Raw genomic sequence first — 16,734 nt, forward strand, 5'->3', positions numbered from 1 at the left:
TTTTTCTCGTCTTCTTTGTCTCTCTTCCTCCCTCTTCGTCTTCTCTCTCTGTCATTACCCGCCTTACATGGCATTCGCTACATTACAAGTACTAATACACCCCCAACCACCGTATCTTTCCCTTTCTCTCTCTCATTTTCCTAATGCTCTGTCTTCTTCGAAAACGCGTCCTCCTTTTAACATTTCATACTGAATCTCTGTTCACTCAGATACTGTATCTGTTCCTTTTTTTTCTTTTTTTAAATTGAAACGCTGGTTTTTAGGTATTTTGAGGCAATGTGAGCTAAATAGAAACCTAGAAAATTGTCATATCCTTTATTTATTTATTTATTTATTTTTTTTTGCAGAGAATGATTTGAAGCTTGTCTTGATCTGTTGTCAGTGATAAGCAGCTTCTGTTCCCATTTGCTGACTGTTAGGGTTTTAAGCTAGTTACGCCAGCTCCAGAGTTTTTTCTAAGCTTGATTTGTTTAATGGTGTTGAAAAATGCCCAGCATTAGAGCTCCGGCCACCAAGCGAACCACCACCTTGACGGTCAGTGCTTAGTATATGGTTGAATTATTTTTATTAAACGATTTGTGGTTTACAGTTCTGTTATATGTCTTTTTGGCTTATTTCAGGTTGCTGTGAAATGTAGGCCATTATGGGAGAGAGAACGTGGTCGTGATATTGTTCGTGTTAATGACAATAAGGTTTGAATTTGTATTTTGTTTTTTAGTATTGAGTTTTTCTTTTTTAAATTTTCTTTTGATTTTTAAGAGGAATTTGTTATTTTTTGGCAGGAGGTGATTATATTGGATCCTGATTTGTCAAAGGACTACCTTGATCGTATACAGAATCGAACCAAGGAGAAGAAATACTGTTTTGACCACGCATTTGGTCCTGATTGTTCAAATTTGGTATGTGAGATTTGTTTGCTTGTTTCATTTGATCTTTTTTCTGTTTTAGAATTTTTTGAATTTCAAAATCATATTATGTGGAATTATTTGCTTTTGTTCTTTAATGTTTTGGTTGAAGTACGAAATCAAATAAAGAATTTGGTAATTTATCTAATAAATACTTTCTGATTTTGTTTCTTCAGGATGTCTACAAAAGAAGTATATCTTCTATAGTCTCTGGGGTTGTTCAAGGTCTAAATGCTACAGTCTTTGCCTATGGTTCAACTGGAAGGTATCGAATGAACAAGTAGTATAAATTTAAACACAATACATAAGTAGTACTATTTTTAAGGCGGTGCAAAATTTCAACACGCTGTTGATATTTTCTTTGAGGTATGAGCCTAGGTGCAGGCCTTATGCTCCTGAACAAAGCAAGGAGAGGCCTTAACATGTTTGCTGCCATTTTTAAATCTCCATCTCTATTCCATGTCTTTGATTTTCTCTAACTATTAAGGAGAAATAATTGGCATGTCAAAATTTAGTTAGGACAAATGTCTGACATTTTTATGATATATCATTTGCTGCACCATTCATTTTTCTTTTTTAACATGCTGCTTAATTTGAAAAACTGAATGCACTGTAATCCACCCTCCTCATTCCTTCTCTCTTAATATTTTCCAGTGGTAAAACTTATACAATGGTTGGTACCCGAGAGGACCCTGGACTTATGGTTCTCAGTTTGCATACAATTTTTGATCTTATCAAAAAGGATAAGAGCTCTGACGAATTTGAAGTCTCTTGTTCATACCTTGAAGTCTACAATGAGGTAGAGTGTCTTTTTCAATTAAGAATTTAGAGATGTGGTCATTTTCTCTGTTAACTTTTTAACTTTTGATTTTTATGAATATAGGTCATCTATGATTTGCTTGAGAAATCATCAGGACATTTGGAACTTCGAGAGGATCCAGATAAAGGAATAATTGTTGTTGGGCTGAGATATATCAAGGTCCATTTCTTTCTTGTTTTTAATGTTTGTTATTTGGATGTTAGTTTTTGTCATGAAAAAGTACAAAGTCTAAAATGCTGTATCAAGTCTGCCAAGCATCTTCATTAAGTCAACTGCAATATTTCTGTTTTAATTTTCTGGTGGTTTTTATGTGCTTTAGATTACACCTAATAACATTGTTATTCAAATTGCAAGTTTACTTGTATGATTTCACGTTTTTGTGATTTAACTATAGTCTACAAATAGATAATTTTAAAAATACAAACTCAGAATCAAGTGAACATGCATTGAAATGCATTTTCAAATAGTAAAATCAATAGGGTATTATGATATTAGATTATTACAATTTTACCTCTTTGATGCTGGCTACATCACCTTTTTAATGTAGTTTCTTCTTCTTATTCTTCTTCGTCCTCCTTTTTCTTATTTCTTTTATGTTTCAAGTCTTGGATGCCAACTTATTTACTTAATTAGCATGCTTCTGCAAAACAATTTATTAGTTTTTCTACCTCTTGGCCCGAGATGTTTTTAGTTGTGCGCTATGGTTGGGATGCTTACATTCCCTGATGATGTTTGCTCTTACCTCAGGTTCATTCAGCTGATAAGATTCTTGAATTATTGAACTTGGGAAATAGTAGACGAAAAACTGAGAGTACAGAGGCTAATGCGACATCATCTCGGTTAGTAATTATCCTTTCTCAATACTATGTTCTTATGAATTACTTTCTGAACCTGTACTATAAGTTCCTGCTATTGTAATTTTGTCACATTGAGCCGTTTAACGAGTGTGCTCAATTAGATGATTTCATTCCCAAGTGCTTGATTTGCAAGCTATGTTTCTTGCTAACTGTAAATTTGGAAAGAATAATCACTTATAAGGGCTAAGTTTTGCAAATTAATAATTACAATCAGAAAATGTACCATAACATTTTGAGAGGAAGGTTGCTCCATTGCTGCAGGCTATTGTTTTAGTGTTGAAACTTTATTAATCATACTTTTTTGCACTGTTTAACCTTTTTTAAGATAAACTAATGATGTCCCCTGTGACCAGATCACATGCTGTCTTGGAGATAATTGTGAGAAGAAAGCAGAGAAACAGGTACCGAAATCAAGTAGTGCAAGGCAAACTTGCACTTGTGGATCTTGCTGGCAGTGAAAGAGCTACTGAAACCAATAGTGGAGGCCAAAAACTAAGAGATGGAGCTAACATTAACCGTTCTCTTCTTGCTTTAGCAAACTGCATTAATGCCTTGGGGAAACAACAAAAGAAGGGTCTTGCTTATGTCCCTTATCGCAATAGGTATCTTTTTTCACATTTAATTTACTTTTTGCTGAAGAGAACTGCAATAATTGATCTAGCCTAAAGACCTTCCCAGTAATACAGCTAATATCGGTATTTTACAGCAAACTGACACGTATACTTAAAGATGGTCTGAGTGGTAATTCTCAGACTGTCATGGTTGCTACAATATCCCCTTCAGATGGTCAGTATCATCATACTGTAAATACCTTGAAATATGCTGACCGAGCAAAGGAAATAAAGACACATATTCAGGTGAGGTCATATTTTTCTAGCGAAGTGGTTACGAACTATTTATATAATATAACAGTTAGAAGGTTATTTGTTGCTTTTGTGATTCAACCACGATTTCCTTTGAACATATCATAATTCCTGTCAAACGAAGCCTGTGTTCCATTCTTGTATTCTTCATTTTGGATCATGTTTTGCTTTTAGCATACTCTCCACTCTTATGGTAGTCAGCTAATAAGACTTCCAAAAGTAAGATGAGAATTTCTGGCCTTCTGATTTGCAAAGTGTGAACAAGGTTCTTCGCAATTAAATGTCATGCTTAGTTCAGTTGCATTTTTCTCTTCTTTTTCTTTGCTTTTTTTTTTTTTTTATTATTTTTTTATAGCTTTTGCTTTACTGCCATGTACCACTGGGTTCTCTTGTGTCACCATCAAAATGTTTCTATCGTTTCTCACATAAATTTGAAAATCCCGCTATTTTCCCTCAGAAAAACATTGGCACAATTGATACACACACGTCAGATTACCAGAGGATGATTGACAGTCTTCAGGTAAGCAGTTGAGTGCATTTTATTTGTGTAATCGTATTATCTCAGTTGGCAGCCAAATTGGTGACATACTTGATTGTACAGATTGAGGTTTGCCGTTTGAAAAAAGAATTGGCTGAAAAGGAATCTCAATTAAGTGTCAAACCTTCCGAAAAAGCTGTCGATGATGAGCTTTCATGGTTGGATATTCTAAGCCACGAAACCAGTGAAAATGTTCAGGAAAGGATAAACTTACAGAAGGCAATATTTGAACTTGAGGAGACTAATCTTCGTAACCGCATGGAACTTCAGCATCTTGATGATGCAATTGCAAAACAGCAGGTTAAATGCTGCCAGCTTTTTTTAATCATTATGATTATGGTTATGTCAGTGTGCAGAAAAATTAGTGATTGTTTTTTCTTAGCTAGGTTTCTATGTGCAGTTACTTGAAATATGATACTTTTCCAAGGTGTTTACTCAATGGTTCTTCAATTATATTGTGTGCACATCAATAGCTAGGCAGCACAGAATGTACAATGTCTAACTGGAATGTTTCTCTTCTCTGTGTGTGCATCTCCAGTTAGCAAATTAGTTGAGGGAATATTTTATAACCATTTCTTTAGTTGAGGGAATATTTTATAACCATTTCTCCTTCCTGTTCCCTTATGAAGGAGGAATCTTGCTTATAGGAAGAACTACAGGAACAGAAGTTGCAGATATTTCATAGTTTGTTTAAATATAACTGTGTACATTCTTGTGACAGGCTAACAAGGGAGCAGCAATCGTAGAGACTTCAATTAATTTGTAATTTATTCTAATAAAGAAATGCTTCTGTTATAATTTTCCTTCTCTCGTCCTAGGCTATTGAAAAGGAAGGAGCAGTTATAGAAGCTTTGAGAGCAAGGCAACAAGTAATTCTCGATAATATCCGTGACAATGATGAGGCTGGCATCAATTACCAAAAGGTAAAGTCTCTACTTGCGCTTAGTCACAAGGGTCCTGAACTCAGTTTTCATATGTTTTATTATGACTTCAGTTTTATTTCTTTATAGGAAATTGAAGCTAATGAGAAGCATCGATGCCAACTCCAAGATATGATTGAGAAAGCCATTAGTAAGGATGGAAATAAAACTTACTTGCGAATTCTTAGTCAATACAGGCTTCTGGTAAGTAAAATGCTGTGCAGGAATCAATTACTTGGAGTTGAATGTTCTAACAAATGGATTTGTTTGCTGTGTTTATAATCTGATGTTAGGCTTCATTCTTGCCAAGTACTAATATTGGTTGGGTTTCAACTGGGACTGAAAAATGACTTTGAACTGACATGATTACCATTTTGTATTAGCCATTGGAGAATTATGAACCCATGAATCATGTTGTGTGTGAAACTATGTTTTTGTAAATTGAGAGTTGATAATTACTTCACAATTATGTAGGGAATGGCTAATATGGAGCTTCAATTTGAAATAGCTATGAGGGATCAAATTATCTACAACCAACGAGAAGCACAAAGAAACTTGTGGAACTTGCTTATGGGGTTAGGAGTTGATGAGAAACGTTTGTTGGACCTTGCAGCTAAACATGGAATAATAATTGAAGATTGGACGATGATGCCCCATCTAGGGATTTCAGATAAGAAGCAATCATCGATTTCCTCTTTTGGCAGATTTGCTTCCACAGAATATAGTCCATGCATTGGTCAATCATTTTCTAGATCTTGCATCTTCCAACAATATCAAGATTTCGGGTCAAGGTCATTTTCTATGGGGCCTTGGGATCCTGGACTGACTTTTTGCAGGGAAGAACATTATAGTTCTTGTTACATGTTATCTGATGATCAATCACCTTCAGCATGCCTAAGACTGAGGACAGGTTCTGATCATTGGGTTGGTGGCATGCCAAGGTTTAGCACGCCCAGTAAAGATGCTCAAAAAAATTTGCGAAATTCATGTCCAGAGTTGAGAACTTGGACTTCTCCTTGTAGTGAAGGCTTTTCATCAGCTTCGTCTCTGAGTACTGATTATAGACATCAATTGAAGGTATGGATCAATATTTATGCTGAGTGTATGTATATAGATGTACACGTGCTTGCGCACATGCACACACATAAATCATATTGGTTTGATCATGCTCAATCTATAAAATTAATTATGGTAGTGAGGTAAACAAATTGTGGAATGTGCATACACTTGAGAGGTTTTTGAACTTCTTTATAATATTTGAACCCCAAATTTGTTATATCTCTACAGAACATGTGGAAGGATGCTTCAAGGCAACATCTATACAAGGGTCCAGTGGGTCATGGTCATGGCGGAACAAGCCGAGGTTTCTTAGGATGCAACCCATTAGAACGAGGTTCAGCCCCATATAACACAAACCATGTTTTTCAGCACACAGAACCCTCTACTGGCTCAAATATATCAGAAATTCCTTCATTTGCTACAGCAGGGAAAATCTCTTTTGTAACTCCTAGTTGACACCAAAATTCAACCCATCTAAATTCTGTATAGTTGTCTGCTCTTCTGTGCTATTTTTTTGATTTCTTTCCCACAAATTGTACATATGATAGGAGAGTATTCTTATGCAGGGCAAGTGCCAAGTGATTCTTTTGTTTCCTCTTTCATATGAAGGGAGGGAGCCGGAGGTTAGTCTGTAACTAGTCGGATATATAGTTCCTAACATGCTAACGTGTAATCTTGTTGTGATTTAGGCATTTCCTGCATATAAGCTTCAAATTCGAGTTAATTTTTTGTTTGTCGACATTGTAAGGGATAGCAAAATTGAAGCCAATCCATGGATTCTTTCATTACTGAAGTTGAATTGTTTTTCAACAGAAGAATACTTATTGTTAGTTTTAATATAATGGACCTTTCTTGTTAGTAGCTCATTATATATAAACTAGAGTGTCATCGATTTTAAAATTTGCAATTTTGATATTGAGATTATTAATGATTTTATTTTCTATTTTTTTAATAGAATATAAAAAATTTCTCTACCTTTTAAGTCCATATTTTAAATTAGGTTTATATGAACTATAAGGTTGGAAATCCATCTTTTTATATAAATTGAACTTGTTTATAATTTTAAAATTTTTCATTTATAATAAGTTATCATGCACAACTTATTAAAGAAAACAAGAATTATAAAAATTAACTTTTTGGGTTAAACAAAACAGGATACTTGTCTCTCATCACCATTGATGAAAATTCTGATAAAAGGATTCGAACTCTCCATATTTTTTTGTAGATGTTCCTATATATTAGATTTGTCAAATATTTAAATCCAACCATTAACATGGGTAATTGAAATAATCCGAATTTTTATATTCAAAATTTTTCCAATTAAATTTAATGAACCGACAGCCTGGAAATTAATATTAATATTTTAGTGCAACTACTATGAGAAATCGAACCAAAAACCGATTAAAAAAGTCGAAAACCAGTTGAAAATCGATGATTTGGGCCGAATCGAACCGGTTCGACCCAAACCATCTAGAAAATTCCCTTTCTTTTTGTTTTTTTTTTTTATCTCCAACGCTGCACCTCTCTACTTCTCACCATCACAGCAGCGCCTCCTCCTCCCTCTCTTCTATTTTTCTTTTTCTTCTTCTTCTTCTTCTTTCTTTTCTTTCTTTCTTTCCTGTTTTTCCCTTCACTGCGCCTGCGTCTTCATCTCTGGCTAGACAGCAGCTGATCGCGCCACCCAGCCACCGTGCGCCATCGCCGCACCTTGCTGTCGCAATAGATCCGCCATCGCCACCCTCCTCTCCGGCCACCAACCTCCATTTCCGGTTAACCAAAAAGTCCGGCAACAATATATATTGCATCGCCCGGGTCCATCTAGTGCTCCTCCAGGACAACATCAAAGTTAGAATTTCGCTCTTCCATCACTTTGAGTAATAATAAATAATGCATATCAACACTACATTTGCATATCATTTATTTATAAACATTATATTTTTTATTTACATATTTACAATATATTATAAGTATTTTATCATATATATTATGTTACGATCACTATAATTATATTTATATATTGTGCATTTGGATGGAATTGGTGTATTATGATGAATGAAATGTCTGATTATTTGTGCTGTGACTATACTGTGATTTGTTTGTGTGGAATTGGGATGAAGTGGGTCACCATGGGTTTGTGAGAATGGTATATGTGATATGGATCCTGAATATGATATGAAATTTGGCCGGGTAAATGGAAGATCGGCGCCCCGTGTGCACCTACTGCTATGATCTGTGTGATATGGAAAACCACAGGTTGGTTTCTTTATTGGGCGCACCTGATTTGATCGCAGCCCGCAGGGTGGCCTCCTGTTGTGAGCGCTTGATGATCTAGATTTGATGGAGACGACCGGGTTACCTCCTGTTGGGAATAGAGAGAATGGAAAAATAATGAGAGGGCTGGTCAAGTGAGGATTAGACCGGTCGGCCAGTATGGGGGATCGGCTCCCTGGTGCACATGTGAGAGGATGAGCCATGTGGGAGGACGGCTCATCGGGGGTTTCGGTGACTCTACTGACTAATTTCCATGTGATGTGATTATTTGAAGGTGATATTGTTTGTGGGTGCTGATGTAATGTCATATGATTGACTGTTGTGTGTTCATTCAGTATACTAGGATGCATTTTGCTTGACTGTATGTGGTGTGTATTATTTATTATTATTCACTGAGTTGCAAAACTCACCCTCCAACAAACCTCCCAGGTACTAGGAAGCAGCTGATTCGACTGAAGCTCTGCAATCTTCTCCGCAGAGTTATAAATGTAAACTTTATATTTTTGTTATTAAATTTTGGATGTATAAATTACTCTATTATCAGATTATTATTGAACTCCGCAGTTATAGGGTTGTGTATTTAAATTGGGTCTTATTGTTAGTACTACGCTATAAATTAATTATTGTGTAATTAGCTGCAGGTGAATCAGTAAGTCTATATTATGATTATGATTTATTATGAACAAGGCCTGGTTAAATTCTATGTATTATTTGAGATTGGGTCAGATGTTTGAAAATTTTTATCAACCTGTATCTTTAAGTCATATGGGCTTACTGTTCTGATGAAATTGGGACAGATAGGTAGATAGATTGGATAATTTAGGCTTACTACGGGCCTCGGGGGCCTTAAACTTACCTGGGCCCTAGTGCCGGTCCGGCCCACGGAATCGGGTCGTGACAGTAATGATAAGCACTTTTCGGTTTCTAAATGAGAATTGAGCCAAACTAACTCATTTTGGTGTATTCAATAATTGTTTTAAAATTTTAATAATCGATGGGTTTAGATATATAAAACTGATTAATTTTTAATTCAGTTATCATATATAATTAATAAAATTTATTTTAAATTCAAAATAATTAATTTAGTTTGAAACGATCGAATTCAATGTAATTTAATTCGATTTTCATCAGTCATTATACTATGCAATTCTGAATTCGAATACCATTGGATAAATTGAAATTGAGATAATTCGGTTTGATTAACCGAATGTTATTCTAAACATGGGCGGCGGAAATGGCGGAAAAATAATAAAAGTAGAAAAGGATATTTCAAAACTTTTCTTACGCCGCGGCATCACAATGTCATTCTATTCCGAATCGAACGAAGATCAGCGAAAGGTTCTACATTAGTTAATGTAGTTTTGAAGCTTCTTTTAAGTCTCACCAGTCACTGTTTAAACTTAAACCCTATAGAAGTCTGAAAATCTTCTCTCCTCAATTCCTCGCCAAAGCCACTTTCTAAAAACCCTAATCACTACAATTTTTCCCCAATTCTTAATTTTACAATGTCCACTACAGACCCAGTCGACTCCTTCAAACCCTACCATCTAACCCAAACTCTAACAGGCCACAAACGAGCAATCTCCGCCGTCAAATTCTCTTCCGACGGCCGATTTCTCGCTTCCTCCTCCGCTGATAAAACTCTTAGAACCTACTCCCTGTCTCCTTCAAATCCCCCTACTTCCCCTCTTACTCCTCTCCATGAATTTCACGGTCACGAGCAAGGCGTCTCCGATGTCGCCTTCTCCTCCGACTCCCGCTTCCTCGTCTCCGCCTCCGATGATAAGACTCTTCGCTTATGGGACGTTACCACTGGGTCCCAGATCAAAACCCTACTTGGCCACACCAATTATGTTTTTTGCGTTAACTTTAATCCGCAATCAAATATGATTGTCTCGGGTTCTTTTGATGAGACGGTTAGGATTTGGGATGTGAAGACTGGTAAGTGCTTGAAGGTGCTTCCTGCGCATTCGGATCCCGTAACGGCTGTGGATTTCAATAGAGATGGGTCGCTGATTGTTTCTAGTAGTTATGATGGGTTGTGTAGAATTTGGGATGCTGGAACTGGCCATTGTATGAAGACTTTGATAGACGATGAGAATCCGCCAGTTTCATATGTCAAGTTTTCACCCAATGGCAAGTTTATTCTCGTTGGAACCCTCGATAACACTTTGGTAAGTCAAAATTTTATATCTTTCTTTCTTTTGGTGCATTTGTTGGTTTAGTGGTTGTTCCTTTTAATTTTATGCTAAATTTGAACTGTTTTTATGTGAAAAGAAGGCCAAGAGTTGAAATTTTATTGTGATAGAACGTTTTTGTTGTTTTAAATCTCAGTGAGTTGAAGTTCAAAATTTGAAATTGTTAAATTGTAACCTTCACTTGTGAAAGTCTGATAATTGAGAATAGCCTATCATGGAAATAAAACAGAAAGTGATTGTTTTTAAGAGTTTCTAAGCTTCAGGTAGATGATGTCGCATTGTGAAGGGCAAATGAGGATAGTACACTTCTTCCTGCCCCCCTGTTTTAAAAATGTTTATGATCTCTTATTGTTTATACTATGTTTCTTCATGTTTATTTAGTCTTTCAAGATAAACTTGGTCTGATCAATTCAAAAGTATTGCTTATGAGCATGCCTATGTCATTTTGCATACTTTTCTGATATATCTACTGGAATGACCCTCCAAAGTTGTAAAATATACTAATTTGTAACTTGTATACAGTTGTTTTGTTCTGACCAAAACTGAAGAACTTGAATGTAATTTAATATGAACAAATTTTTTTAAGTGAATTTTTCTAGTGGAGCATATAATTTTGTTCACTTTTCTTATCACACAAATAACATGTGCAGGTAACATTTATTGCGTTCAACTTTGAACCTTATACATTTTCTCTTCCTTTTGCATATTTTAAGTTAGTTCTCTCTGCTATGAAGTTGAGTCTACAAATTTAAATTGTAGAGCTTGGTATTATATCATGATTTTTATCTGTTAGATTATATACTTTGCTGTCCTTCTTGTAATTTACCATCTTGATATGAAATAAAACTTAGGCCTCGTTTGGTTGGGGGTAACTTAGCTCAGGAACTTGAACTTCCCGAGAAGTAAAGAATGCAACCTTATTTGGTTCCCAAAGATGTAGAAGTTCCTGGGAATAAACCCTTACTTCCTTGACCGTATGGGAAGTAAATTACCCCTCTCAACCCAAGGAAATGCACTTCCTGACCTGTAGAAATTAGGAAAATTCAATTTTGCCCTTGCTTTTAATGATATCAATGTTTCTTCTTTCTTTATCTTTTACCCTTTCCAAGTGCCAACAAGACTCCTTTCTTTATTAATAACTAGTTACATGCTTGTGCTATGCACAAATAATTTAATAAATATTAGTTTTTTAATATTTAAATTTAAATTTTTTATATCTCACTTTTTATTAAAATATTTTTTATTTATATAATATACTTGTGGATAAATAATTTTGAAATTTGTAATATTGAAATTTAATTTAGCAAATATATTAAAAATTTTGTAAATTGTAATTATGATATAAAACCATTTAAAAAAATATATATGATACAAATGTTACAAAATAAAATATTATATTTAATTTTATTTATTTATATAGTGAAATAAAATTTATGATCTTCAAATGGTTATTTCATTTAGTGGAGAAATTTTTATTGTGCTAATTATTTATTTAGTCAAATGATTATCATTTTTACTATATTATTGCTTATTATGACTTGACATTTATGTTTTTGCATTTATTCACAAATTAATTTCAATCAATAAGAAATTAAAAAAAAAAAAATATATCATGATCATAAATTTTTAAAGCATTTTGGAATCCTAGGTGGCATAATTAACTTTTGTAATACTACATAGCACTACCAAATTTTAGCAATTCCACTTGGCACTTTTCATGGAAAAGATATTTGCTTTATATATATATATATATATATATATATATATATTGATTGATTGATGTGTAAAAAAATTTTATATTGAATATAAGATGAGTTAGAATGGTGGCAAATATATGTAAAATGTGCTTCAAAGGTTTTTTCAATCAATTATTTTAATTAATGGAAGGGTTATTATTAACATTTTATATTTAAAATTTTATTAATATAGTTTTATTTCCTGGGAAATCAATATATCAACCAAAAATAATCATATTATACCTTCCAGGAAATAACTTCCCTGGAACTTTACTTTTTGGGAATTGAACTTTCCGTGAAGTAGGTGAACTTAAACCAAACGAGACCTTAGTGACATACAGTGTCAGATTTTCTCAAAGGTCTGTTGAGCCGTTTCCTAACACTTAATTGGTTTTTTATGAGTATATATTTAAAAAGAGTACCCATTTATTTTAGCTATATGATGCTTCCTATTGTTTGCTGAAGTCACATATGCATACTTTATCTTGCATTTCTTTCAATATTTCATGTACATCTAAGAATACCCGCAAATGAACAGTTTATTGAAGTTAATCATTCAGTTTTATGTTTGATGGTCCCGTTTAGTTTTCAGTTTTCATTTGGTGATTTGATCTGGACTTCTATTTTGAATATGCAGAGGCTTTGGAATTTCTCAACAGGGAAATTTCTGAAGACATACACTGGACATACCAATTCAAAGTACTGCATTTCGTCCACCTTTTCAATAACAAATGGGAAGTACATTGTCAGTGGTTCTGAGGACAATTGTGTATATTTGTGGGAACTTCAGAGCAGGAAAGTACTTCAGAAATTGGAAGGTCACACCGACACTGTTATTTCAGTAGCATGCCATCCCAGCCAGAATATGATTGCCTCTGGTGCGCTTGGCAATGACAAGACTGTGAGGATCTGGACTCAGGAAAGAGAATGATTAAGTGTCTGGTAGTAACTCTGCAACATAATTTCACTTGTGCATATCATTTTCATGAACTCTGCTATTTCTGCATGAGATAATTCTTAACCTGCAGCTGCCCTGCGCCCACCAATTTGATAGTCCTTTTTCCAATGTCTTGTAGCTTTACTTTACTTAACTGCCAGGTTGCACCATATGTACACTAGAACTTATGATCTGATGAGCATAATATTAATAGTAGCATTTTCATCATTTTTGGACTAGCCATATACTGGAGTCTTTATTTTATTGTTTTGTTTTATTTTTTGAAAAGGACTAGATGCTAGAATTTACTTGTCTAGCATGTGGTGTTTGTCGCATGCACGCAGAAGCTATCAATCGGTTTTACTCCGTGTTGTTTTGCAGATTCAACTGTGATTAGTGCATAACAGAGGGCGACAAGTAAGGTTTGAAGGGTTAATAATTTACTCTAGGACTTCGACATATTGTGTGGAGTTCTTTCTTAGATTTTCTTAGTAAATTTTCTGGTGATGTCGATATTGGGAGGGTGGCTGCAAATGTAGCTTTTTTTCAGGATATAGAACCTTATATCGGCCCCTCATATGTAACATTTGCAAGCATGCATAAATACAGAAGCTGGCTTATAGGATTAACGAAGATGAAGGTAGGAATGTATAAATGCAGAAGCTGGGTTATAGGATTAACGAAGATGAAGATAGGAATCTGATGCGGGATAACGGAAATTTGCAGGATTGGGTTAATTGGGTTAATGTAGTTGGTATGGTAAATTATTTGTCGCCATCAAAAATAAAATAAAATAATAAAGAGTTGCAAATGAAAAAAAGAGTGAAAGAGAAGATGCACACAAGGGTTTGTTCTGGTTTAGTTACTGTTATGTCATTTCCGCAAATCTCTTGTGTTTTAAAAGAATATCGTAGAACTTCAAGTATATTTAAATTTGCATCTCTCGTGTTTTCGAAAATCTCAGATATTTATTTAAAACCAGGATATTTTAGTTTTGCCATCAAAACCAAATTTAAATTTTGAGATAGCATTATTACTACTATTGAAGGCAAAAACTAGACTTTTAAAGGGGTACCAAAAAAAAATTTCTTGAAATTTTATAGAGTAATATTGACAAATGATTAAGGCTGATGTCCTGAGATTTAAAAATCTCAAAGTTCATTTCTCTTCTTGCAATGGACGTTATAAAGAATTTTAGAACATTATAGCTATCCAATTATACAATGTTCAATTATAATCTCAACATTGCTACATAGCTCTTTTAATACATCTTATATTCGATTTATAATATTTATCACATTTAAAATTTTATATTTTTTAAAAAAATTATTAAATTTATTTAAATTATAATAAATTATTGAATAAATTAACTATATTACCATTATTATTTACAACAATATAATCCTTGTAGTTAGCTAGAAACAAAAAAGCTTTTAATAATGACACGGAATCCAGAAGAAAGTTGTCAAAATGATTAAAGTTAGATGTTTTGGGTTGCTGAAAGCTAAATACCAGTCAATTCCATTTAGTTGCGGTGATTGGTGCTTCTTGGAAGTATGTAGAGCAGGTGCCAGTATTGGAAAACATGGTTGCTTCAGAGATATCAGTTCAGTTTGGATAAATCTACGTGCTGGTTGGCAATTAATAATATGCTGAAAAAAAAATAAAACAGGACATATTTCCTCTCTTGTCGTTGAGCGTTTTGTTTGCATATAAATTTTATTCCTTAGGAGGCAGCTTGAGATGGACAATGCCCAACAACGACACTACGAGAATTGCCATCTAAACACAAGAGTCGGACTCTTCTGCACCGGTAAAAGACAAAACAGTACTTGATTTTTCTTATTATTATTAATATTATCATCATAATAATAATTGGGAGATAATTATACAATTAGTATATGAAGTTTATCAATTCTTCTATTTTTGTGTTTTAATTTCATTTTTAATTCGATTACTTAGCTTTTTTTAATCAAAAAATCAAATGATATCACATATAAATATGGATTGGCTTCATTTATATTATTTTAAATTTTTATTGATTTATATTTCTTTTTTAATTTAAACATTTTATATATAACGGAAAATGAAATAAAATAAAAATAACGAGTTTTAATATTGCTTCAATAATTCAAAACTAATCAAATACGACATCTAATTAGTGATTACAGAGAATTTTATCAATTTAAACATTTAATTTAAGAAATAAGTGATTGGGGTGGCAGGTGAGGTAAGGTTGTCCTAAAAGTAAAATATTGACATACACAAACGGACAAATTAGGTGTTTCCTTCCCTCTTGAAACCACTGTGATACCCAATTCGTGCGCATTAAAATACTCCCATATCCCACCAATGCCAAAAATTTTGGAGATCAATTATTTTTTTATCCAAACGAATCTTAAATTAAATAATATCCAATATTACCTATTATAAAATTTTAAAAAAAAAATTCCATCCATAGCTGGTCAATTTGCATTAATTTGGAACTAATTATCTGGCAATTAAATTTTCAATAATTCACAAATAATTATAATTAATGTAAGTGCCTGGCTTATCTCATCTCTAATATAGATTAAAACAATCTACTCTAGATTTGTACTTGCAATGTGGATCTCCACATGGGTGCATTTGTATCTCTACATATAAATAATCATTCCTTAACAGTTAATAAATGATTAGTTTATTTGAATTAATTTAATCTAATTGAAGAACTATTTTCACATGTTGCTTGGTTGTAAACCTAAATCCAGTTTCAAGTTACCTTTGCTTTTTCTAAGGGAATGAAATTTGCCATCTTCGAAAGCTAACAATTCTTGGAATTTTCAAATTAATTATGAACAATTTTCTTTTTCAAAACAAATACGTATATTTCAATTTGTTAATTTAATATAGTTAAGAGTAATATTCACACATAATTATCATTAATTTGAAAATATACGTCTTTGGCAATACCCTATTTTTTTAAAAAAAAGAGTAAAAAGCTTGAATCCTTTTATTAAATTAAATGAATTAGCAATTTAAAAAATTAGAAATATATATGTTCCTCTCTTTTAAAAATTTTCCAAAAAAATACTATTGTTCTACGACCAAGTTTATCATTCCATAGTGATTTGGACATTTCAATGATTAGTTAGCCTTGCAGACCATAATTTGTCATTTATTGCCACTAATAAGTATGTTTGAACAAGAAGATTGAAGCACTTGATTTTATAAGAATTAAAAATAGTTTGAAGATCATGAGAATCTAGGTTGGTTGTGGCCTTATTGATCTTTCATTCAAGATTATCATTAAGTTTTCACATATGGTTTATTTTACAAGTATACATTTTATTATTTGTAGGAATACATTTAAATCTTTTTGCAAAGCTAACCTATTTACCTTTTAATCAAATTTTCGAAAATATATTGATATGTCTTTTTTTTTTTTTTGAGTTTTTTACTTGTATATGTTGTTTTTATAATAATAATAATAATAATCAAATGCACGTATAATTCCTTCATCATTTGTAGATCATGGTTATCATGTTCATTTGATTATAACTTTCTCCTGTGATGTATATCTATTATTATTTAAATGTTAAAAAACTAAGTCGAATTTCAATTTTCCTATTAATTATTGTTTTTGCATGA

General features: G+C 33.1%; 2 protein-coding genes across 3 annotated transcripts; both read left to right on the forward strand.

Annotated features, from left to right (window-relative positions):
- Positions 1-6,755, forward strand: LOC149497880 (P-loop containing nucleoside triphosphate hydrolases superfamily protein). Of its 2 annotated transcripts, none has more exons than XM_089719504.1 (16): positions 1-88; positions 348-534; positions 621-692; positions 783-899; positions 1,082-1,170; positions 1,560-1,704; positions 1,789-1,884; positions 2,473-2,564; positions 2,936-3,184; positions 3,289-3,439; positions 3,903-3,965; positions 4,047-4,283; positions 4,802-4,906; positions 4,994-5,107; positions 5,378-5,980; positions 6,191-6,755. In XM_089719504.1, exons 2-16 carry the CDS (start codon positions 487-489, stop codon positions 6,416-6,418), a joined length of 2,409 nt encoding a protein of 802 aa, XP_089575630.1. In that variant the 5' UTR covers positions 1-88; positions 348-486; the 3' UTR covers positions 6,419-6,755. The 2 variants fall into 2 exon arrangements, with proteins under 2 accessions (XP_089575630.1, XP_089575628.1); XM_089719502.1 differs by having other exon boundaries at positions 5-263.
- Positions 6,756-9,496: 2,741 nt separating this feature from the next.
- Positions 9,497-13,332, forward strand: WDR5A (Transducin/WD40 repeat-like superfamily protein). Its single transcript, XM_089719765.1, has 2 exons — positions 9,497-10,407; positions 12,805-13,332. Exons 1-2 carry the CDS (start codon positions 9,739-9,741, stop codon positions 13,096-13,098), a joined length of 963 nt encoding a protein of 320 aa, XP_089575891.1. The 5' UTR covers positions 9,497-9,738; the 3' UTR covers positions 13,099-13,332.
- Positions 13,333-16,734: the final 3,402 nt, after the last annotated feature.

This window comes from Jatropha curcas, chromosome 3 (genome assembly GCF_041381405.1).
Source record: "Jatropha curcas cultivar XTBG-Jc1 chromosome 3, XTBG_Jcur_1.0, whole genome shotgun sequence".
NCBI lineage: Eukaryota > Viridiplantae > Streptophyta > Magnoliopsida > Malpighiales > Euphorbiaceae > Jatropha > Jatropha curcas.

What these genes read in the sequence shown, in the direction of transcription:
- LOC149497880 (XM_089719504.1), top strand. Translation starts at nt 487, where the DNA reads ATGCCCAGCATTAGAGCTCCGGCCACCAAGCGAACCACCACCTTGACG. An exon ending in TTGGGCTGAGATATATCAAG is followed by an intron (nt 1,885 to 2,472) that starts GTCCATTTCTTT and finishes CTCTTACCTCAG; the next exon opens with GTTCATTCAGCTGATAAGAT. An exon ending in AAATAAAGACACATATTCAG is followed by an intron (nt 3,440 to 3,902) that starts GTGAGGTCATAT and finishes ATTTTCCCTCAG; the next exon opens with AAAAACATTGGCACAATTGA.
- WDR5A (XM_089719765.1), top strand. Translation starts at nt 9,739, where the DNA reads ATGTCCACTACAGACCCAGTCGACTCCTTCAAACCCTACCATCTAACC. An exon ending in GAACCCTCGATAACACTTTG is followed by an intron (nt 10,408 to 12,804) that starts GTAAGTCAAAAT and finishes TTGAATATGCAG; the next exon opens with AGGCTTTGGAATTTCTCAAC.